A 24,155-nucleotide genomic window follows, 5' to 3' on the forward strand; every position below is an offset into this window, starting at 1 on the left:
CAAATTCCAGTAGCTTTATCAACCTAGGAAATGGGTTGATAATCCCATTTTTTTGTCCTGGTAACCCAATTTCGAATGTTGATTACTCCGTTTTCAGGGTATAGATAACCCTTTGCAGGAGAGCAACAGCTAAATAGAGAAGAAAGAGCATGTCTATATCCAAAAAATTGTTTACGTATTTATGTTCCAATTACAACCATTCTTTACAAAATAACAACAAAAGTCATCACAATATCTTAGTACACTCAAAAAATTCAATTACAACTTCTCCTCGAGAGAAGCCCCCACTTTAGTATGCCCGGAACACACCCTTACACGAAGAAGGGAGCTTGGCAAGGTACCCCCAACCTACTGAGTATGGGTGCAAAAGGCCCAATAGCAGTTTGGTCAAATTGTTGTCCTACCACGGGAGGTTCTTTGCAACTTCTTCTATTGTGGCCTAGTTGTCGACATCGGGTGCATTTGTAATGTAATCCACCTTTCAAATCGCGATCCGTTCGCCTCGTATGCGGCATTCCGGGTGGTCGCTTTGCAATCGGCGGTAATATTGTCATCAAGGATTCGGGATTTAATTCCCATTGGGTCCTATCTAGTGTCGGGTGCAAAACATCAGCGTACGTATCCCAATATATCTCTACATGAAATTATTCCTCGTAGTAATGGTACACATAGAATTCTGTGATGCCAATGGCTGCCAAGGCATGTCCGCACGGAAGTCCAAATCTTTGGAATGCATGACAACTACACGTGCGAAGTTGCAAGTTTACGCCATTTGTATGTTCAATGGACCGTACTTCACATTCATGAAGCACAACTCGATAAGCTGTATACTGGCGGCTCTCTTCCCTCGCTAATGTCATACGTTCTTCTGCGTAATGAGTCAACTTTGTTTGCCAACTACGACCCAATTTTTAATGCTTTTGAATGAAGTCAGTAGTCTGATGTCTAGTGTGCTTTACCAATGATGCAATATGCAATCTTCTCGCATCCTTCAGGACAGCATGGAAACACTCTGATCTACTAGCAGTCAATACATCATACCTATCACCCATAAAATAAAAACTAACCACTGTTCCTTCGCAATGTCACTTATCCACTTGTGTGCACGTTTATTCCTCATCTTAATCTTCTCCATTGTTTCTCTGAACACTCTCTCTCTCAAAGTCCGTACGACTTTCCAAAATAATATCTCAAGTAGAACATCTTTGAACTCATGCAATAACTATGATGAGAATTGAAAAATATATTAGGCACTTCCTGCAACAACCCCTTCTGTCGATCAGAGCATATGGTGAATACGTTCATCTCCGCTGCCAATACGACTGCCTCAGCAACCTAAAAAACCACCCCGAACTATTTTTGTTCTCCGTCTTGACAACCCCAAATGCTAATGAATATAAACTGTTGTTACCATCGACCCCGATTGCAATCAATAAGATTCCTAGATACTTCCCTCGCAGATGTGTCCCATCAACCAAAATTATAGGTGTGAGTGTTCGATGAAAAGACCGTATGCTGGGTCCAAATGTCCAAAATAAGGGAACAAATCTATCATCTCCCCTTGGTCGAAATCTCTGGCTCTAGAAACACGCAGATAGGTGCCGGGATTTCTTCTCATCATCTGAACTACAAGTGCAGGCAATATTTGGTAAGAGTCATCCACATTCCCACACTTAATCTCAAGTATGATGCTCATCGTGTTGTACGCTTTCCAATAGCTTATGGTTATACCCCAATGCATCTTGATATATTTTCATATGATCCTCGTCCTCACATTATCTGGGCGAGCGAATAAGCGTAAACATGTATGAGCAACCCAAGCTGCTGTGACAAGAGGGTGATCATTGCCCCTTAATTGAGTTGTACACGTATGGTCAGGGACAAACGACTTCACTAACACACAAGTCATATGATTAGTACTCGTTATATGCTATTTGGAACCCTCTACATTGCATCGAACGGCATACTTCTTCGGTGTTGACTTTGACCTCACAAACATAAACCTTTGTCGAATAGCAAACTCTTTCACAACCTTCTTGAAGTGTTGCATGTTAGAAAATATTGCCCTAACCGTTAACTGCTCAAACTGAAGATTATTAGCATCTACATCATGGGCCCCAACAAACATCCCATCTGCTTCCATTGGCCGCTACTGTCAGTCAGAACCAGTTGAGAAGCCCCTCTGATAGGAGAATCCGCACTGATAGGCTGACCGCATAAACTAACACTGATCTTTCCATGATCGTCATCATCCTCCTCATCATCATCATCTTTATAGTAAGCACCATCACTATCATCGTCATTATCATCATCATTTCTTTCTTTTTCTAAATCTAAACCCCTCACATAGAAACCATCTTAAAAAATATTACTTTTTCCACTTAAAGATCTCCCACATTTTGGAAGTCATCGATACCTCCAGTAACATGGCTGGCATGCAAATCACTTGCCAATGTTTCATTTAAATCAATTTGAGACATGCATAGTTCGGCAATACATAATCAGGTTCGATCCATATGATTAATTCATAAATTGAAATATCAAAGTCTTGAAAGATTGCTAAAGAACTACAACACCTTAGGCCGGGTTCTGCTGGTGCACCTCCGATCTCTTTACTTACATATCTCCCATCAAATTCACTTTCGTAGTCTTTTTGCAAGTCCACTTCAAAACGCGGACGTTTTTGGGACGGAATCGAAGTATAAGAAATGTTACGATTAAGAGAGGGTCTACTAGTACAAAGATTGTTTAGGGAAAGCATTGGCGAATTCAAAGAATTAATACCATTGTCAATTATGCTCTTCGTTATGTATATCATCACAGAATTGAACATGTATCTGTGAAACATCCTCAACATTGTTTGAAGGACATCATCATCATCGACGTCGATTAAAGTGACTATATATGGATTGACAACGTATCGACATTTTATCGATAGTAAAACCTGCCTTTCCATAATACCAATTCTTCTTTAGATTGCAGTTTGAAATTCGTCGAAATTGCTTCCGCGGCTGACCGATAACAATGTCTTCTTTCCTCCGACATATTCCTAAGAAACATAATCCTTCAAATCTCCTTCATAGTGTAAAAGAAGAGAAACCATTGTTTCGGACATTTTTCTAAAATTGTAAACAGGGGTTCTAAACAGAGTTTATCAAGTCTCTGAACGGGGTTATCAAGTGGTTGCTAAAAGGGGCTTTTCATCTCTCCTTGAGGGGTATTCAAGTGTACAATGGGTTATCAAGTTCATAAATGGGGTTATGGACTCTAAAGGAGGGTTTCACTACTTCAATGGGAGTTTGCAAGTCAGTACACAAGGTGGTCTAAGGGATTATCAAGTACCTAATAGGGGTTTCAAGTCCGTACAGAGGATTCTGTAAAGGATTATCAAATAGCAAATTAGGGGTTTTCAACTCTCTACACAAGAGGGTTTTCAAGTACCTAAAGGGATTGCGAAGTACATAAAACGGGAATTACCAAGAATGTACAAGGGCTTTCCAACCCTCTCCAATGAGGTTACTAAGCCTCTCCGAGGTTGTATCAAGTGTCAGAACAGGTTTATCAGGTAAATAAATGGGGGTTAGCAACAATAGATAAGGGATTATCAAGTGCAAAAAATTGTGATTCATGTACAAAAGAGTTTACATAAACCATCTATATTCGGGTCATCAAACACTAGTAGCAACTCTATCAGCAGGGTACCAACTCTAGAAGTGGTTCAACTCACTTGTAGCAACTCTATAAGAACGGTTACAAAGGGAATAGAAGCACAAGCCCTAAGCCACCATTTTAAAAGGGTTATAAGACAGGGTTATCAAACACAATAAAGACAGGGTTATCACACACAACAAAGACAGGGTTCATACACAATAACGATTATCAAACACATTAATAGAAGCACAAACCCTAAGAGGGTAAATAAGCTACTAACCTTTACTTCCACTCGGTGGGTTTCATGCGTTAATGGGGAAATCTGCAGGAGATAGGCGGTAAAATTTGGTACGTGAAAAGTAAGAGAGAGGAATTTCTACTCTAACTTGTTATTTTTGCCCTGAGGGGTATTTAGGTAAAAGGCCATGTAAAAAAAAGGTGTTTTGACCTCCGTTCACAAGGTTTCAAAAGGGTGTCACCCATCCACAATTTTATCATTTCCGTGTCACCCGTTGACAATTTTTCCTTATTAAAAAGCATAATTGTACCGTTGTAGGGGCGATGCACTTTCTATCTAGCATTATGAGGCTAGGAGAAATGACCTCCTCTTTTATTTAGATAATTCTAATGTCTGCCCCAACTCTTCATTGTTTTCTAGGTTAAAAAATAATCAGATATAAGGGTAATTAAGAGTTTGGGTGTAAATCTAGAATTCTATTTAATTTTAATTTTAATTTTAATTTTCATAATACCAACTAGTCGTCTGTGTAGCGTACCCTCTTTGAAATAAAATTTTTATTTATAGCAAACATTTTTTATAGACATACTACAATGTACTAGTAAATACACCAACTAACTGAATCCAAACTATTATTGTTCAGGCACCACAATTATGCTACTTAATAAAGCTTGGAAGGGAGGCGAGGGGTGAAGAGTACTTCTAGTGGAGTTGCTTTAGTAATTGAGATGCCTATGCCTTCACTCATATCCACAGGCACATTTGAGGGGATGACCATGTCGAAGCTATGAAGCAGACGAGCAAGCATCAAGTGCATGACATGGAAAGCTAACGACATCCCCGGACACGATCGCCTGCCCGACCCAAAAGGGATGTAATCAAAATCCTGACGCTTCAAATCCATATTAATGTGGCGGGTTAGAAATCTCTCAGGTCGGAAATCTGCTGGGTCCGACCACACACGTGGATCATGGTGCACCTTCCACAGGTTCACAAATACTTGTGTACCTGCCGGGATGTGGAAACCACCAATGTAGCAATCCTCGATAGCCTCGTGGGGTATTGCCATTGGGGCTGCAGGGTATAGGCGCATTGTTTCCTTGACAATAGCTTGGAGGTACACGAGGTCCTTGATATCCTGTTCGTCTACTTGTCTATTATTTCCAACATGGAGGTCCAACTCGTCTTGTGCCCTTTTTAATACATGGGGATTTTTAAGCAACAAAGAGAGCATCCATGTTAGAGTGATCGACGTGGTGTCTGCGCCACCTATTATCAAAGTCTGCAAAAGATTGGCAATGGGAGGTCAATTCAGTAACAATTAAAATTACTTACAAGTTCAAATGAGCACACCACAAGAGAGAATGCAAATATTTTGGGCTATATGGATTAGTTTCATGCAACTTGACATCCTATAAAGTCCGTTGTTGTTGTATTAAATATCAAGGGGTGACACCCTGGTTACGGAGGGCTGCACGAATGCCGTATATATATATAGAAGTCCGCGGGTACTTGTGTTTATTTTTCAAAAAGTATAGTCGAACACACCTTGCTTGAAGATCCGACCCAACATAAATAAGTTGGCTCCAAAGTCCATCTCTCCCTCTGATCTATTGACTTTTATACTGTCACGTCCTACATCTGTATGGTCCTCTTTGGAGATGATTTTTTGAGGCACAACAGATTTAGGTGGGAGCCATCCAAATGAATGTTAAAATCTTCGAGCAAGGTGGGCTCCAATATGCTTTTGAAAAGACGTGCAACTACAAGCTGGCATCCAATAAAAGCTCACATTAAAGAAGGCAACTTCTGGGAATACGTAATTCAAACTGGGGCCCAGTGAAACTGGGCCCATCCAAGCTAACTTTATCTTTTAGATCATCTAGAAGCTGTTTGATGTTATCCAAGTGTTGGACGTATGAAAAGTGTGTTTTCTTGCCTATAGCCATTTTATAGGTAAAAGAGTCTATCAAGTCAAATTGTTTTAGAGTTTAACTAGAATTATGAAAGTGTGAAACAACTGGATGTTGCATTTGGCAACAATTTATTTATTAGAAGCTATTGTTATTAGCTTTTTTAGAGGAATGATGATAAGAAAAGAAGTGAAAGGAAAAAAAAAATGGTCCACTGTATCTTGTGTTCTTAGCTTCTAGAAAAAGCTTCTTTTATTCTCTTCTTGATTTGTATTTTTGTTCATAAAAATCGACGAAGTGGTATCAGACTTTGATGGGGCCTAAAACCGCCAATCAAAGGGCCACACGTGTCCTCAAACAATATACCCTAATTATCCCCGCAACAGGCGGCAATTAAAAGATTAACCCTAAAAGACAGGGGAAAAACTCACACCCTACCCAATCATGAGATGCCACCTGTCGAAGGGACAAAAGGGTAAATCAACTGCACCCACCTACTACAAATAGCCATCAAAAGCTCAAAGGTAAGGGGTCCAAAACCCAAGAAATCATTGTTCATTATTATTTTTCTACGGCCTATAGATGATGTCATATACTGACTTAAGCATCGGAGGGCCCGTCCGGGGACTATCCCCCGAGTTGGCCTTCTGACCGGGCGCTACCTTGTGCAAGACTCATCTTAGTGCGTAGGCCCCCTTTATTGGATGATCAGACCAACATTCATTCCAAAAACCCAATCATAACTCGATCAGGTTTGCCTTTCCTGAACTGCTACCTCACATTAACTGTTTTTTTACCACGAAAGGCTATCCCCAATCTCCCACATGGCTGGCAGGAAGAGCAACCGTGCGGGTTCAAGAAGAGGGTCTCACTCTCAATAACCACCTAGAGACCCCCCGCTTCCTAGCACTCCTTCTAAGAGCAGACACCTAGGGGTGTAAATGGATCGAATTCGAATCGGATATGGGTATATCCGAATTCAATTACAGTATAGACTATCCGAATTCGGATTCGGATTCGAATTTGACGGATATTTAATATCTATTACCGAGTTCGTATCCGCCGGATATTATTCGAATTCGGATACTATCCGTATTCGTTTATCCGGTAAATTCAAACATTTTATTCCAGCACTTTATCTTTCTTCTCCTTCTTACCCCTCGAATGAATTTTCCAAACCCTAAAACCAGACCTCTACTTTCTCTTCACAAAATTAACTCTCAAACTAAAATATATGAGATCCTCTTCTTCCTTTTAAAACAAAGGCAGAGAAAGAGGCGATGGGGATGGATCATGGTGTTGGTAGTGGTCTTTGGGTTTTTTTTTTTGTATATGATGGAATGGGTTTGAGCTATTTTGAACAGGGGAAGTGGGAGTGCTGATTGTGAAAGATGAAGAGAAATGAGGATGGAGATGGAGATTGGGATAAAGATGAAGGTGACTGGCGGTGATGGAGGTGGCTGTGAGAAGGTGGAGAGGGGCGGCGGTGGATTTTGGTGGGTTGGAGGCACCAAGGAATGCCGAAGATGGTGTCTCGGTCTCCTCATTTCTCCTCTCACTTGCTTCTCTTTGTAAACCTTAGAAGTCCCCTCTTTTAATTGCATTTTGGGTTTTTATATAACCATAAGTTGGGAAATTGATTTGAGCCATCCATTTACCATCAATGACCTAGATGGCCTTTTTGCTTTAGAATTCTCTAGAAACTATGACATCTTCTTTCAATCACCACCACCCATTTGTCTCTTTCATCCTACAGCCCACATTTGTTGCTTCATAAAGACGCCATGTCAAACTCCAAGAATGCCCTTAAAATGAGAGATTACTTCATTTCCTACCCAAAACACTTTTTGTTTTTTTTTCTAAAAAGAAAATTCACTTTTCTTTTAGAAACAAAAGATAGTGTGTCATTACTAAAAATAAATATTAATGATATTATTAATAATAAATAAAAAGAATATACTTCTCGGATTCGGATGTTAAACGGATCGGATATACCATTTACCAGATTCGCATCCGCTTAGAGCCGGATATCTCACAAGCGGATTCGGATAATATCCGCTTGAAACGGATCCAGATAATATTCGCTTTAAACGGATTCGGATGCAGACGGTAATCGAATTTTCGAATATCCATTTACACCCCTACAGACACCTAGCTTCCCAGGTTGTGGTTGAGGTCCGTTCAGAGGATCAGGGGCTAGAAGAGCACATGTCGGCCGGACCAGTCATGCAGCTCCCAATGGAGCAATTCAACCAAATGATACAACAAGTCTTCAATCTGACTAAGCAGGTTAGGATTCTCACCAACCCTCCTCTGGTGCGTCCACGATCCCCAGAGCAGAGCATGCAAAAGGAAGGAATGTCTCGCGGACAAAAAGAGCCACGTAACTGTTCCAAATCCCATCCACAATCGTCCAACCAATATTCCAGGCATAGTCGTGACCGGTCTCCTTCGGTGAGTAGAAACAAACGTAAAGAGCGATCTGCGTCGCCAAGCCGAAATCACCGACGAGACTGATCGAGATCGGTGAACCGACACCCAGGACTAAAGAATATCTCAAGCCAGAGGAAGCTCCAAGAGAGGAAGAGGAGGTCCGAGAGTCGATCAGACTCCACTTTTAGCCCCGTGTAAGAACATAAAAGGTGCCCAGAGAGAAAAGAAGATAAAAAGGACGAGCGTGTAGAACACAAACTAGAGGAAATTGATCATCGAATCAAAGAGTTAGCCAGAGCCAATAAGAATCCCGACCTCAAGGCTTTCAATAACAAACCTCCATTCATAGAAGACATCTTGAATGCACCTACTCCCTGAGATTTCCAAATGCTGCCAACCCCACGATATGACGGAACAACCGATCATGTGGACCATCTAGAGACCTTCACAACGATGATGTTGTTGCATAGGGTCTCAGACAGATTCTTATGCAGGGCATTCCCGACCACTCTGGTAGGTGCTGCCAGAGATTAATTGTGGACCCCGATCCGAGAGAGGCGGGGGACGGGCCCCCACACGAGTCTCTAGATCATCCACGTGAATGGAGAGTTCTACCAAGGAACTCTCGAAAGAAGTGCCTCTCACAGCATGAGTGGCGATACAAAGGGAGACACCTCTCGATTCGGAGACTAGCCCAGATTCGAGGCGTACATTAAACAAAGAAGAGTCGACATCCAAGGAAGTGGGCCCTGGATCCCATACTATGCTCTGTTGCAACGGATAACCAGACATATAAAAGAAGGTTCGTGCCTGGTTACGAATTTGGAAGGTCCGAAGAGCACCTCATCCGCCGAAGTGCAAACACCTGGTCTCTTATGCCATTTACTTATTGATTTTGAAGAGTTTTGGGCGAAAGTCATGTGAAATGGGAACACATATCTCCAAGAAGACGTCTATCTAATCATGCATGTCTCGGAGGAATAATAAGCACACACAAAATAGATGAAAGTAGTGTCGCCTAAGAATAGCTAGGTTATGAGTGTCATACCTAATTGGTGTCTAAGTTCTGGTGTGCAAACACATGCATGCTACAGATAAAAGTATAGGGTCTGTACATGAAAGCAAGAAAACACAGCAAAACACACGACACAATTCAATTCTAACATGATTCGACAAAATGAATCCTAAAACTCTAATGCAGTACTTGACTCGGACTAGAATGGCCATCCACCCTGGCTGCTCTACGTATCCCGGCCTCAGGAAGAATCAGAGTCAACGTAGTTCGATGACCTATTCTAAACTACAATGCCTAACCATGTAGAACCGCTATCCTAGACTCGATCAACTAGACTCGGCTGGTTTTTAAAGCTTTTTGTACGATTGCTTAAAGTCAAGTGAATTGTAATTTTTAGGACTTTCTATATGCCCTAACTAATGCAAGTTGATTAGCCTTAAGCTAATCCAGGTGGGCCCTACATCCTATGTGTATCTAGGCTGTGCATTCTAAGGAAAACGATGGGCTGACAATATGCTTCCTAGTCTAGCCATCAGTTCGACTAAATTTCTAACCGATCAACTCGAGGCCTCCTAACTCTAGGGACATTCACACGACATGACACACCATATCGATACAAATCAGGACAGACTCCTAACTCTAAAACATCCCAAACAGCTAAGACAGACTTCTAACTCTAGGGGAAGATCTTTTTGAAAAGGTTTTGAAGAATTTTTATATTTTTGGAAGATTTGAAATGTTTACTTTTTAAAGGTTTAGCTGGACTTGGGATATGAATCCCAAGCTGTACTACGTACCCTGTGGAAAGAGATCAAGTCAACGTAGTTCGGAACAGAATTTTCTAACTACTCTCCTATGACTCTTGACATTTTGAGATTTTTGGTTTTTCAGATGTTTTTGATGTTTTTTGAAATTTTTGAATGTTTTTGAGTTTTTAACACAAGAGGACAGAATCCTATCATCATAAGGGTAGGACATACTCCTGATATCCCGCAAAGGTTGGACATCATCCTATGCTTTGCAGGGGAAAGAACAGAATCACAGCTCTAGAAGGGTTGGACAGCATCCTATACCTTGCAAGCAATGATAGGACAGACTCTTGGAAGACTGACTCTTTTAGACTAATGACTCTAAGAGGGGGTGCTATCTAAACAAGGCATTTTTTTTTTAGAGAAAGGGGAGACAAAGAAATGTGCTAATAAGACTAGACAAGTCTCCTAAAAGAGAGGTGGGCTCCAAGTATTCTTATCATTGCCCCTGCAATGATGAAAGGAGAGGCAACTAATAGACCGAGGTGGTCTTCAACTAGTTGGGGATGTTCTATTTGAGACTTGGACAGTCTCCTATATATGACTCGCTAATGAGACAAAGGTTGTCTCCAAAGGATAGAACATTCTCTGTATGAGACATAACCTGTCTCCCTAAATTTGTGACTTTCTATGCGACAAAGTATGTCTCTCTAAATGGTGTGACATTTTTACGCAAGACATAGCTTGTCTCCTAAAAATGTTTGATTTTTCTACATGAGACATAGCCTGTCTCCTCCATGCTCAAGATGACTCTTTCATTGCCCTTGCAATGATAGAGGAAAACCTAATGTCTTAAGGGATATACATCTAAAAGACTAAGCAAGTCTTTTAAATAAAAGAGAGGAGTGCTACTTGGACTGAGCAAGTCTCCTAATGATAGGCTTGGGCTAACGCCTTCATCGCCCTTGCAATGGATAGGCTACTTAAAGTGTAAGGGCATCTAAAAAGATTGGGGAATCTCTACCTAAAGAAGAGGAAGGAAAAGGAAAGAGGGTACTACCATGATCCGGTAAATTCCTCTAAGGATGGGCTTGGGCTAACGCCTTCATCGTCCTTGAAATGAAGGAAGATCGACAGATAATTTCCAAAGAATATGAGAAGAGTGGATCTCAACTTTAGGGGAAAAATATAGGAAAAGAAAGGATTGCTCAAACAATACTAGAAAATAACATAAGAAGGGACAAATATTTAAATCATTGGCATTTAAATTGCTTATTTTGAAAGGATGACTTAAATTCGACTTGTTTCACTTTCTCTGTTCATTTAATAACTCAACAAAATCGAAAGAGTTTTAATCAATGATAGAATGAAATAAATCCACTTTATAGCTTAAACAGTATAAAAAATATCAATAACTCTAAATGGGAAAAAGACATGCATAAGTTAAGCCATAATGTCCTAGAAATTGGAAAAAATGCACATATATATTTCATGTTAATAGAAATATCTAAATAGAATCAATAGGAAACAATAAGTTAATATCAATGACTTACAAAGCATTAACTATTGATAGTCATCCACATATAAATCATAGTGAGAAAAATGGTCAGCGAACAAAGTCACCATAAAAAATAAAATAATGATAGATATTACTTCTCTGTGTAAAATGATATTAGTGTTATGCAATAGACATGATACCACTATAATCGAAGTAGGAAGAGCAAATCCTCAATAATCCATTATATAGCTACTCGAAACCCCTTTCAATTTCTACTATTTAAACTGCTCTTGAGAGAAATCAACTCCAAAGATTTTATCAACAATCATGTACCATCATGAAGTAAGAATGATAATATGACCTCAATTCTTTGCAACATATTAAAGACAAAATTTAAGACAATACCCAAGAATAATCCAAAGGTTAACCTCTGTCCAAAATATTCTTTGAGTGTAAATATTTGCACCGACAATCAAAACAGAGCCAGATTTAGTATAAAGATTCGATCCCCTGTTTTGGCTTCTTTGTTTATTTTTATTTTTCTTTTAAATCAAAACAAACCAAACAGGGAACCCAATGAAAGACTTAAAGAGGCTATGACCAAAAATCAGATAGATACTCTCTACGGATTAATGAGCAGAAATAGAAATGATCTACTCGTACCTATCTTTTACAAAGTTCTGAACACATTCCTCCTAGAGTATTTAACCCCATGAATTCAAATTTGATAGAGCATACATTTATAACAAGAACAAATTATAAACTATGACAAACAAGGGTATAGAGATCGTCTTAATATGAAATCACAGCCAAAGGTGGCTTGACCTTCTCCTCTATTCATGAAAAAGGAAAAGAATAAGAAAAAATAAGTGAATTCTGTACACCTGCCATTGAGTCATTTCAAAAACATATTCAAAACTTGTGTTTCAGCTCAAACGCATCAACTGGAAAGAGTAAAACAAATTATGTATACTTCAAAACATGCTCACTCCAACATAACTTTGAATACATTAAGTGATGATGAAAAGGCAATTCAAAAATTGTCAGCATAATCATTTGTTTAAAAAAATATCTAATGCATTTGTCATAGGATGTAACACCAACTTAATACCCTTATCTCTTTAAAGGCAGCTCTCAAGTTCAAAGGGGTATGGCAACTAATACAAAAAACATGATTTTTGGTTACTTGTTCAAAACTACTCAATTTGTAATTTCACTCACACCTTGGGGAAACAACAGATTACATTTTAATTCTCAAAGATCCATAAACCTTCAAAACAATTTAGCACGTATGTCCAATGAACAATATGCATATGGTATATGGCAGTTCAAACACACAGAAAAGTATATGGCAGTTCAAACACACAGAATAAAAAAAATGAAGTTTGGGTGTGTAAAGTCTGATGAGGATTAAACCTTTTACATATCAAGTTGAATACTTGGGAACTACAGACAACAATCCTTAGATAGACATGAATGAGCATAAAAAAAAAAGGGAATTGAGTCTCAGTAATGTCTCCCTTACTAACTTTCCCTGATATGAATTTAGCAATTTAAACATCAAATTCTAAAATTTCATATTTCCAGCAGAACACCTACACAAGCATAGTGACCATTATTGCAAATATAACTTCCCCTTGATCACCCCACTATTTTCCTTTCCATTAGCCTACCTTCCATCACCTTCTCAGCCTCTAAAAACAATCTTCCAAACTGATAACAATCAGCCCCTTGACGCCCTGTTTTACACCCCACTCTTAGCAAAAAAACTCTTCCTAAAACATTCTAGACCTTCTAAACAACACACATGCTTAAATCTTCCAAACAGCTACCTTAGAATCTATCTTTCATCCCCTGCTGTCAGAAAAGTGGGCTTCCACTCATGTTAGAAATACAAATTAAGTGTAGCTCCTTATGCACTTAGAATTGGAAGTTTTACAAAACATAAGAATTATTTTTAAAAACATTCCCTAAAACTTTTAAGTTTGGATCTCCGGCCAATTCCGACTGTATGTGGCCGGCAAACAAGAAACCACCCATTTGAACCTAATTTTCAATAGAAACTTGAAATGAGTATAAATTACTCAATTCTTATCCAAATTTAACAAAATTTATATGTATTCCTATCTATGGAAAAAGATCTACAACTTCCTAGTTTGTATATTTGGATAATTCTAAGCTTAAGCACCCTAAAAATATGAAAATTCAGATTTCCAGCACTATATTCTGAAAAACTGGAAATTGAAAATTTTCATTTTGATCTTCTTCCTTGTTTCTACCATATTCTATTACCATATTAATGCATAAGTTCACGCTCTACATACACATACATTTACATGTACATACTACATAAAAGAAAAACTGTTTTACCCTCTCTCTTTTTTTGTGAAATATGGTAAAATATGAAAGGATTTTCATTACTCTGAACCAAACATATAAACTGAATAAATGTAAAACTGTGATTACTGAGACTAAGACAAAACCAAATCATGAGAAAATCTCATCTGTAGTAATTCTCATAATGACAATGTCAAGATACTAAACTGTTGGTTTCTTTATGCCATCATGATATTCATTTTAAGACAATACGAAAGTGACACTACTTTGATATAACTTCAAGAGCTGAAAGCACTCATACCTGCACTATCATGCTTTTAACACCAATAATAACCCAACTTACCTTTTGATCAAAATAAGAAATCCTTATTGCCTTACTATCAGCTACAACCAAACGAAACAAGAATTTTTCTTATTATTCTTAATAACTCACAAATCAATGACAAGAGATAAGAAAAGTTATCCAGATTATTGCAAATTCCCTATATATGATAGTGCCAAAATCCCCAAGCTGAAAAAACACTTCCCTACACTCTATCCCTTACTTCTCAATCAAATGTATTCTTCATGACACTTTTACAAGCAAATTATGATCTTGAAACTTCATGACATATACATCTAGATATCTTCTTTTTTTATAAAAAAAAATATATTTCCACTTCAGTTCTATAATGTCAGCAAACCTTTCTCAATTACCACAAGCAACACATTCATCAAAAATTCAAGATACTTAATGAAAAACCGATTTCCAAGGGAACATCTTATACTAATCTCCATTCTAATAGCATCAAAAACTCAAGCCAGAACTATAAAAAAAATTACAGAGAATTATAAACAAGGAGACAAAATTATTCTAAGATCTGAACAGTATGATTAACAAGATTTTCTGTACAATAAATCTTACAGTTTTAAGAACTATTCACATATTATTTTTAACAAAAAGTCTTACTCATAATAAATCACTTAATAATGGAAAGAAACAAAAAGATTGAAATCAGATATAAATCCTTTAATCGTTGATCCACTGAATTAATATGTTTTAAACAAGGCATCATTCTTAACACCTCTTCATCAATCCAAAATATAGCTCGAATAAAAAACTTCTCAGAATGCGGAATTATCTCCAGCTTTTAAACTACTATCATTTGAAGAAGAAATCTAGAACTTGTGAAAACTTACCTGAACTAAGCTTCTCTTTTCTTTAAAAAACTAGAAATAATAGAACTTCTGAGAGCTGAGAAGAGTTTCTTTGCTGATGCTAAGCTTTCTAAACAAATGAGTTGAATCTGAAGGATTCAAGATCAGAGCTAGAGCTCTAAACAGTTATGCGGTTTGGATCTAGGGTTTAGAGGTGAGAGATAATAGATCTAGGATTTGAGATCATAAGAAAAAGGAAAAAAAGAAGAAGCAAAGTTAACAATGGAAGAAAAAGGAGCTATGGCCGGAGATTTGTCGAGATCTGACTGGAGATTAGCACAAAAGGTTAGGGTTAAGAGTTAGAAATCTGAGATTTAGAGTTTGACACAAGGATATGGAGAAGAACCTAAGGTTCTACAGAAGAATAAAGAAGATGAATAGCAAGAGGATGCCGACCGGAGCCTTGCCGGAGAAGAAGAAGAGCACGGTTTAGGGTTTCGGATTTTGGGGGGATTTCTCACTCTCTCGCTCTCTCTGATTTTCAGATTAAGAAAAACTTAAATCAATTTTTTTTAAACGAGCTTTAGCTTCGTATTTATAGGCATTTTCAAAATTGATATTGGCGCTACAGATTTTATGGGAGCGCGGAATTTTTCGGCCCAGATTTGTCCTTTCTAGGATAAATTCGCCCCCTCTCAGGATAAATTCACACCCCTTTTCTGGTTTACATTAAGGTTCCCACTCGTCTCGTTTGCTAGGCAAACGTGCTCGGATTTCGACAAAATTTTGCAGGGACCTTGGTGGGGCCCTAAGCTAGCTTGGGGTGAAATTTGGGGTCCTACCTCACTGATTTGATGGGTTTTTACTAAAAAATGAAGGGATTAGGGCACGGTCAAAATGGGGTGTCTACATTGATATGCAGCCCTAAAGCCGAACTCCATTAACTCATTCGAAGACCTCGCGGACAACTTGGTTCAGCACTTCATGAGCAGTCGTCGACCCAAGAAGACGGCCGCATCATTCATGGCGCTGAAGCAGGAACGTGATGAATCTTTGAGAGATTTTATACGCCGGTTCAACAAGGAAGCCTTGCAGATATCTAACTTGGACCCATCAGTAGCCGTAAATGCTTTGTTGTCAGGAGCCAAGTCAGATGACTTCAAACGATCAATAGCGCGGAAGGCACCAACCACCTTAGCCGATCTAATTGCAAAGTCGGAAAAATACATCTCGATGGAAGACACAGTGGTTGCCCTGAATAATAGGCATGGTAGCCAATCAGACAGAAATGGACAAGCATCAAACCAAAAGAACAAGCGAGAAGATGGGCCACCCCGAAAGGATAGAAGCCCACCTCGAAGAGAGGAGAGCTATACCCCACTCAATACTTCTAGGGCCGGAGTCTTAGCAGCCATAACGGATGAAGACTTCCTCAAATGGCCAGCCAAGATGTTGAGCAAAGGCAACAAGAGAGACAAAACCAAATACTGCAAATACCACAAGGACAACGGGCACGACACCAACGAGTGTCGACACTTGAAAGAGGAAATCGAACGGTTGATTAAGCGGGGGTATCTAAGAAAATATGAAAAGGATGGAGACCAAGACAGAAAAGAACCCAGAGCGCCCATTCTACCCAGAGGAGGAAGTCCTCAAAGGTCCCCGTCGAGGGAAGACGAGCAAAATCTCCAGCCCCAGCAAGTCCTCCAGGAATAAAGCCATCTTTTGAACGAGCTGGGGTCGTTACGACCATAGTTGGAGGGCCAACCGCTGAGGGTAGCTCCTCAGCTGCTCGAAAAGCTTATGCTCGCCAAGTCAACTCTGTTCATGTTCCTGACAAGAAGTTGAAAGTCGAGAACATGATTTCATTCTCCGACGCTGATTTGAATGATGTTATCTTGCCACATAACGATGCACTGGTCATCACCATGCCGATCGCCAACTTTGAAACACCAAAGATTTTGGTCGACAATGGAAGCTCCGCCGATATCTTATACTATCACGCCCTCAAATAGTTGGGGATCAAGGACGATCTCCTGAAACCTTCCACCACATAACTATATGGATTTGCTGGGGAGGTCGTCAAAGTGGTAGGATCCATAGAATTGCCTCTCCTCATGGGGAATGCACCGCCACGAGCCACAGCCATGATCGACTTCTTGATAGTAAACACCCCTTCCGTATACAACGCAATCTTGGGAAGACCCGGATAGAATCTGCTGAGAGCAATACCTTCAGCTTATCACCAAAAGATGAAATTCATAACCTCGAGAGGGCCCGGCGAAGTAAAGGGCGACCAAACTCGCTCTAGAAAATGCTATGCCACTGCTCTCAGGGGAAAGAGATCGTCAGAATTAATGCCCGTCAAAATGCTAGACCTCCGCAATGAAGCCCAGGCAATCGTCAATGAGGAAGCAGAAGAACTTGTTCAAATCCCATTACACGAGGATCAAACTGGAAAAACCGTGCAAATAGGATCGTCGTTAGATCCAATTTCTCAGGAGCAATGCCGATGTCTTCGCATGGACTCCGACCGATATGCCAGGCATTGATCCAGAGGTCAGTGTCCACAAACTCAGAATAGTCCCAACTTGTAAACCAATCAAGCAAAAGAAGAGACACTTCGCCTCTGAGCGGCAAGCAGCTATCAAAGAAGAGGTTGTAACGCTACTCCGAGCAGATTTCATTCAGGAAATTGAATATTCTGATTGGCCGGCCAATGTGGTAATGGTGAAGAAATCCAATGGAAAGTGGAGGATCTGCATAGATTTCACCGATCTAAACAAGACCTGTCCGAAAGACAGCTTCCGTCTCCCGAGGATTGACCAGCTTATTGACTCCACATCAGGCCACGAACTGCTAACCTTTATGGACTCTTTTTTCAGGATACAACCCGATTAGAATGTATGAGGTAGATATTCCAAAAACTTCCTTCGTAACTGATCAGGGGTTGTACTGCTATCGGATGATGCCCTTTGGTCTCAAAAATCCTGGGGCCACTTATCAATGGTTAGTCAACAAACTCTTTCGGAATCAGATTGGTAGAAACATGGAAGTATATGTAGATGACATGCTTATCAAGAGCAAGAAGGTAGCCGATCATATCACAGACCTCGAAGAAACGTTCTAAGTCCTAAAGGAATACAAGATGAAGTTAAACCCAACAAAATGCGCCTTTGGAGTCCCAGTCGGCAAGTTTCTGGGATTCATGGTCAGCCAGAGAGCGATCGAGGCCAACCCAGAGAAATTTCGAGCTGTCATAGACTTGGCCCCTCCTGCTACAATCCGAGAAATACAAAACCTAATGGGAATGGTCGCAACGTTGGGTAGATTTGTATCAAAATACGCAGAAAGATGTCTTCTATTCTTTCAAGCTATCAAGGGAATAAAGACCGCTCCTTGGACAGTCGAATGCCAAGCAGCATTTGAAGAGCTGAACCAATACCTCTCTTCGCCTCCATTACTCACTAAGCCCGAACCAGGAAAGGAATTGGTGATGTATCTATCAGTGAACCCTGTAGCCTTATCGGCAGTTTTGATTCGAGAAGATCATGGACAGCAAAAACCGATATACTACATCAGCGAAGTGTTGCACGAGGCTGAAACAAGATACACTCGAATGGAAAAACTAGCATATGCACTGGTAATGGCAGCAAGGAAGCTAAGGTAGTACTTCCAGGCACATACGATCAAAGTACTGACCGATCAACCACTGAGGCAGATTCTACACAAGCCCGACACATCCGGACAACTCGTCAAATGGTCGGTAGAACTCACTAAGTTTGACATCAGGTACTTACCTCGGTCAACGATAAAGGCTCAGGTCCTTGCTGATTTCATAGTAGAATGCACTCAACCCAGGCAATCAGAAGAAAAGCAAGAAAATCCTAAACAACTCTCAAGTGGGGATAACACAACTACACCTGAGAGGCAGGAACGTATGGACGACGCGGAAAGCCTGCAATACCCTCCGGGCAGGGATAACACAACTACTCCTGGGGGCAAGGGCGTGGAAAAGAAGCACCAAACCTCGAAAAATCTACTGGTCCAGGCGATGGCGATGGGTAAGATCCGAACAATATATGGGAACTCTATGTAGACGGCTCCTCCAATGCACAAGAAAGTGGAGCTGGCCTCATCTTGACAGGACCAGATAACTTCATCACTGGATACACCATCCGGTTCGGATTCTGCACGTCCAACAACGAGGCAGAATATGAAGCATTGATGGCAGGAATGACTCTAGCAGTTCAGGTACATGCAGATCAACTAAAGGCCTTCAGTGATTCGAAGTTGGTCGTCAGTCAAGTGAAGGGCGAGTTTGAAGCAAGGGACTCAAGAGTGGCTAAATATTTGGCCAGAGTCCAACATATCGTGAAACAGTTTTGAAGTTTTGAGATAGAGCGCATCCCTCGGGAAGAAAATGCGAAGGCGGACGCATTATCCTGACTAGTAGCATCGGGATACCTGGCATTGGGCAGCATATGTGTTGAATACTTGAAGAAGGCCTCCATCGAAACAGCGTTCGAAGAGTTAAGGCAGATAGAATGGGAACCATGCTGGATGGATGAAATCATCCAATATCTCCACGACGGGAAACTCCCGGAAGATAAGAAAGAAGCACGAACAGTGATGCAGAGAGCATCTCGTTTCACCTATGATGGCAAAAACCTGTACAAGAGATCCTACACATGACCCTATCTGAAATGCCTCCACCCCGTCGATGCTACATACTCCCTACGAGAAGTACATGAGGGAGTTTGTGGCGAACACCTCGGACGAAAAGCACTGATTCGGAAGATCCTTCTGAGGGGATTGTATTGGTCCACTCTCAGGAAGGACGCCATGGATCTTGTTAAAAAGTGCAACAAGTGCCAAAAGTTCGCTCTTACATCCGATCAACCAGGACCACCTCTGGCTCCCATCACCAGTCTGATACCAATTGCGATGTGGGGCATGGACCCTTTCCTAGGACACAGAACCTCTTCATTATTGAAATCATTATAATAGATCGGCCCATCCTTTTGAAGGAACGCCTCGAGAGCTCTGACGGTTGCCTCGTCCCCCCCCCCCCCCCCCCCCCACGACAACTCAGGCTTCTTGCTCATCATCTTCGTATCTACAAGCAACCACATTAAGGGAACCTCCCATCTCTCGTCTTGACCAGGGTTGTCTAAACTCACATAAAATAACCTATTTTTCCAACCGTGGATCAAGGTTGGTAAATCAACTATGAACTTCACATTAGCACGCTGACTAATGTACACCCAGCTATCCGAGCGATTCCTAGTGAGGTTACAACACCTACGGAACACATCCGGTCAAGGATCTCTCTCCAGCTTCTCCTTCATCACATACATGAAGACAACTATAATCCTCCATGAGTTCGGGGCCACTTGGGATGGAGCTAAACCATAAAAACATAACACCTCCGCCATGAAAGGATGAATGGGAAATCTAAACCCGGCCTTAAGGGAATCCTCGTAGATGCACACGTCCACGTTTTCGTTGGGAGCACGGTCGCTTGCTTATGCCGGTCGTAAGTCGAACCGCTCAGGGATGCAAAACCTGTCTCTAATGAAGTCTAACCTAGACTCTGCTAGTGTACTGGACTCCTTAAGGGCCACCTTATGATGTTTAATATCGGCATCCATCTGCCTCTCTGCAATAACTTCAACAACCATGTCCATGGCGGACGAACTTGAAGCCCCCCGCACATGGCTTCTTAACTCAACATCTGAATCATGATCCATTCCCTCATCAAGAGGGGAAATGACCAGATCGGGGGAAACACTCAGATCTAAGATAGGATCGTCATCCACGATATCTACTTTCTGATCTCTAACAGCAACATAAGGACCGGGAATTCTTCCCCTAGGACTCTGATCAGCCATAGTCTGGCCACTAGGAACCCTAGAGGTAGATCTGGTCCTCTCAGAGGATCTAGACCTAGAACTACTACCGGATGAAGAAGATCCCTCCGAGGATGAATCAGAGCCAGACTCGACATGGGTATTTGTACTATGACTACTAGACATGGACGAAAAGCACAAAAACGAAAGAACTAAGCAAGACAAGGGAGAAGTTACCGATCAAAATACCCCGAACTCAGGAAGAACAAACACAGCCGATATGAACACCATAGCAACAGCAAGAGGCTGAGTGAAAGAATGAAGAAATGAAAAGGATCTCCCCCTTTTTTATAGCCAAAAGCTGCACTGACAACTCTTCACATTTTCCAACGCCACAATGCCACATGTCCCACAATGCCAGAGACCATTAATGGCTGGCTTGGTTCACGAAAAGTCACTTCGTTTCACCTCCCCCACGCAGAAAAGGACAAAAAATTACTCAGCAGAGTAGTTTGTCAAGGCCACTAAACGACAAAAATCCGATCATCGTTGGCCGATCAGAATATGGCATAAGGCCACTAAACGACAAAAATCGGATCATCCTTGGCCGATCAGGATATGGCGCAAGGCCACTAAACGACAAAAGTCGAATCGTCCTTGGCCGATCAGGATACGGCGCAAAGCCGTTAAACGACAAAAGTCCGATCATCGTTGGCTGGTCAGAATATGGCACAAGGCCACTAAACGACAAAAATCAGATCGTCCTTGGCCAATCAGAATAAGGTGCAAAGCCGCTAAATGACAAAAATCCTATCGTCGTTGACCAGTCAGAATATGGAGCAAGGCCACTAAACGATAAAAATTGGATCGTCCTTGGCCGATCATAATATGGCACAAGGCCACTAAACGACAAAAAATGGATCGTCCTTGGCCGATCAGGATATGGTGTAAGGCCACTAAACAACAAAAATCCTATCGTCTTTGGCCGATCAAGATATGGCGCAAAGCCGCTAAACGACAAAAGTCCGATCGTCGTTGGCCGATCAGAATATGGCACAAGGCCACTAAACAACAAAAATCAGATCGTCCTTGGCAGATCAGGATATGGCGCAAGGCCACTAAACGACAAAAATACGATCTTCGTTGGACAATCAGAATACAGCACAAAGCCGCAACCTGACAAAGATCTGATCATCCTTGGACGATCTGAATGTGGCGCAGAGTTATCGTACTATTAGAATCTAATAGTCCCTGTGTGCACAATGTGATCCGTCTAGATAAGATCATCGAGCCAAAACATCAGAACGTTAATGGACATGATTAGGGCACAATGATTTGTGTCCATTGCATCCATATCCTAACTAAGGCCCGAAATTATTTTTGATCGTGACCTAGGTGTAGGCACAACATGGTTCCAAATCCAAATAATTGGTGCCCATATATGAAAAAAAAAAACCCTTCATATTTATAAGGGTATTTCAGTAACATTAAAAATTATAATAAAAAATACAAACAGCATTTCTTTTTCACACATTATATTGATGATTATTTCAGTCTCTCTTACTGCTCTTTCCTCTCCTAACCCTATGCCCTAATCGTGTACCATGTAAGAAGGACCCATGACATTCCAATGGATGGTCCAATTAGAAAAGGATCGTGACACGGACTCAGAAATTAGGATCCCAGAAGCCCTCCGAACCAATAAAATCCAACTTATAAGGGATCCAAATGGATCGTTACCTAGACATGCGTGAGTCCGATCTGAAGGGTGTTTGTCAACCCTAGCTTGATGCTATCCTTGAGCACATAGGAAGAATGATGTGTGTCGGATGCCTAATTTTATGAGTGGCAATATGTTGACTTGGGTGTCTTGAATTCAACCTGGGAGTGGCCCGGCCTGTTATTTGAGTTCAGCCCAGTTTGGGTAAGCTTGTTTTGACCCACTTTGTATAAGGGGTTTTAGGGCTTATTTTCGTATTCAGATTTTGAAGAGGGTTATGAGCTTAGAAAAACAGATAAGGGTGTACAATAATACATACACAAGCAAACACATGAAGACACAAAGATTCACATGGTTCGGCATAAAGCCTACATCCATAGTAGACGCGATGAGAAAAACCAGTATAGTAAGCAGGTTGCTTCCGAAAGGTTTTTTCACAACCCAATACCATAACTCAAATGAAAAACTACAAAATAAAAGTTGTGGCTTAGTAGACATCATTACCTGGCACATTGCCTTAATGACCGTATCAACATCATAGCCGGGAAACTGGACATCTTCTAGGATTGAAAGCATCACATCCATGAAGTCTTTATCACCTTCAGCTTCGCCGGAGAGTTTCTTCCAGCGATGCTCCTCCAGGAAACTTACAAGGAAAGAATCAAGTTCCTTAGCAGTCTTCTTCATGACTCTCAAGTGCCCTTGCAAATCCATCCACTCGAGAAAAGGAAGTGCATCCGACACTTCAAAGACCCCAAACAGATGCATCAATTGATCGATTGCGTTCTGAAATCGCCTCGCATCATGGTCGATGTCGGAAGCGTCATCCCTGAAATATCGTTTTCCGGCAATCATCATGACCACCACATTGAAAGTAAAGTCTCCGAACCATCGCTTCATATCAACTTTCACTGGATTCTGATTGTTCTTCACCCAAAGTTTATATAACTCTTTAATACATAAATCAACTTCAGTGACTCGGATATTCTTGAGCAACTCAAGTCTGCGGTTGGATAGAAGCTCGAGGGTGGCAATCTTGCGATTCTCACGCCAATAGGGCCCGTATGGTGCGAGGCCAAAGACGGCATGATCGTAGGCCATGTACTTGGCAGCTGCACTTCTGGGGCGACTAGCAAGAACCTTGTCATTCGTAGTGAAGCACTCTCTTGCGAGCTCTGGACTACTCACAACAAGTACGCGACGCATTCCAAGGCGTATCATGAAGGCTGGGCCGTACTTATCTGCCATGTCTCCAAATGTTCGAAACAGTGGCTTGTGGCCTCCGAGGAGATGGAGGTGGCCTATTATAGGCCATGCTCCAGCTGGTTGAGGAGCTTCCTTGCTCTTACTCTTGTTAGTCTTGGTCCTTGCCATCCATAGATAGTAGAAAATAACAAAGGCAATAAACCCAGTAAGAGCTTGCAGTGGGAGAAGAAAATCCATAGCTGGGTGAAAGATTAACGGACAGGGAAAGAAAATATGTTCATTTTTTAGGTGTACGGTTATATCACATTAGAAGATAAGAATCATAGACGAAGATGTGGCTATGGTTCAGGTCTTGAAAAACAGTACATAAACATGTGGTGGCTCTGTTTTGTCACTGTCGGGTGAA

At 41.0% G+C, this 24,155-nt stretch overlaps 1 protein-coding gene across 1 annotated transcript; it reads right to left on the reverse strand.

The window, feature by feature from the left end:
• Positions 1-4,431: 4,431 nt before the first annotated feature.
• On the reverse strand, positions 4,432-24,118 carry LOC143849391 (xanthotoxin 5-hydroxylase CYP82C4-like). Its single transcript, XM_077358399.1, has 2 exons — positions 23,048-24,118; positions 4,432-5,171 (listed from the first exon to the last, which is right to left on the reverse strand). Exons 1-2 carry the CDS (start codon positions 23,984-23,986, stop codon positions 4,551-4,553), a joined length of 1,560 nt encoding a protein of 519 aa, XP_077214514.1. The 5' UTR covers positions 23,987-24,118; the 3' UTR covers positions 4,432-4,550.
• Between the last annotated feature and the right edge of the window lie 37 nt (positions 24,119-24,155).

This window comes from Tasmannia lanceolata, unplaced genomic scaffold (genome assembly GCF_043159265.1).
Source record: "Tasmannia lanceolata isolate RefF3 unplaced genomic scaffold, GAP_Taslan_0.1 ptg000018l, whole genome shotgun sequence".
NCBI lineage: Eukaryota > Viridiplantae > Streptophyta > Magnoliopsida > Canellales > Winteraceae > Tasmannia > Tasmannia lanceolata.

Excerpts from the sequence above, each read along its gene's own strand:
- LOC143849391 (XM_077358399.1), bottom strand. The coding sequence starts at position 23,986 with ATGGATTTTCTTCTCCCACTGCAAGCTCTTACTGGGTTTATTGCCTTT. Across the intron at positions 5,172-23,047 it reads TCATTAAGGCAATGTGCCAG|ACTTTGATAATAGGTGGCGC; the intron begins GTAATGATGTCT and ends AATCTTTTGCAG.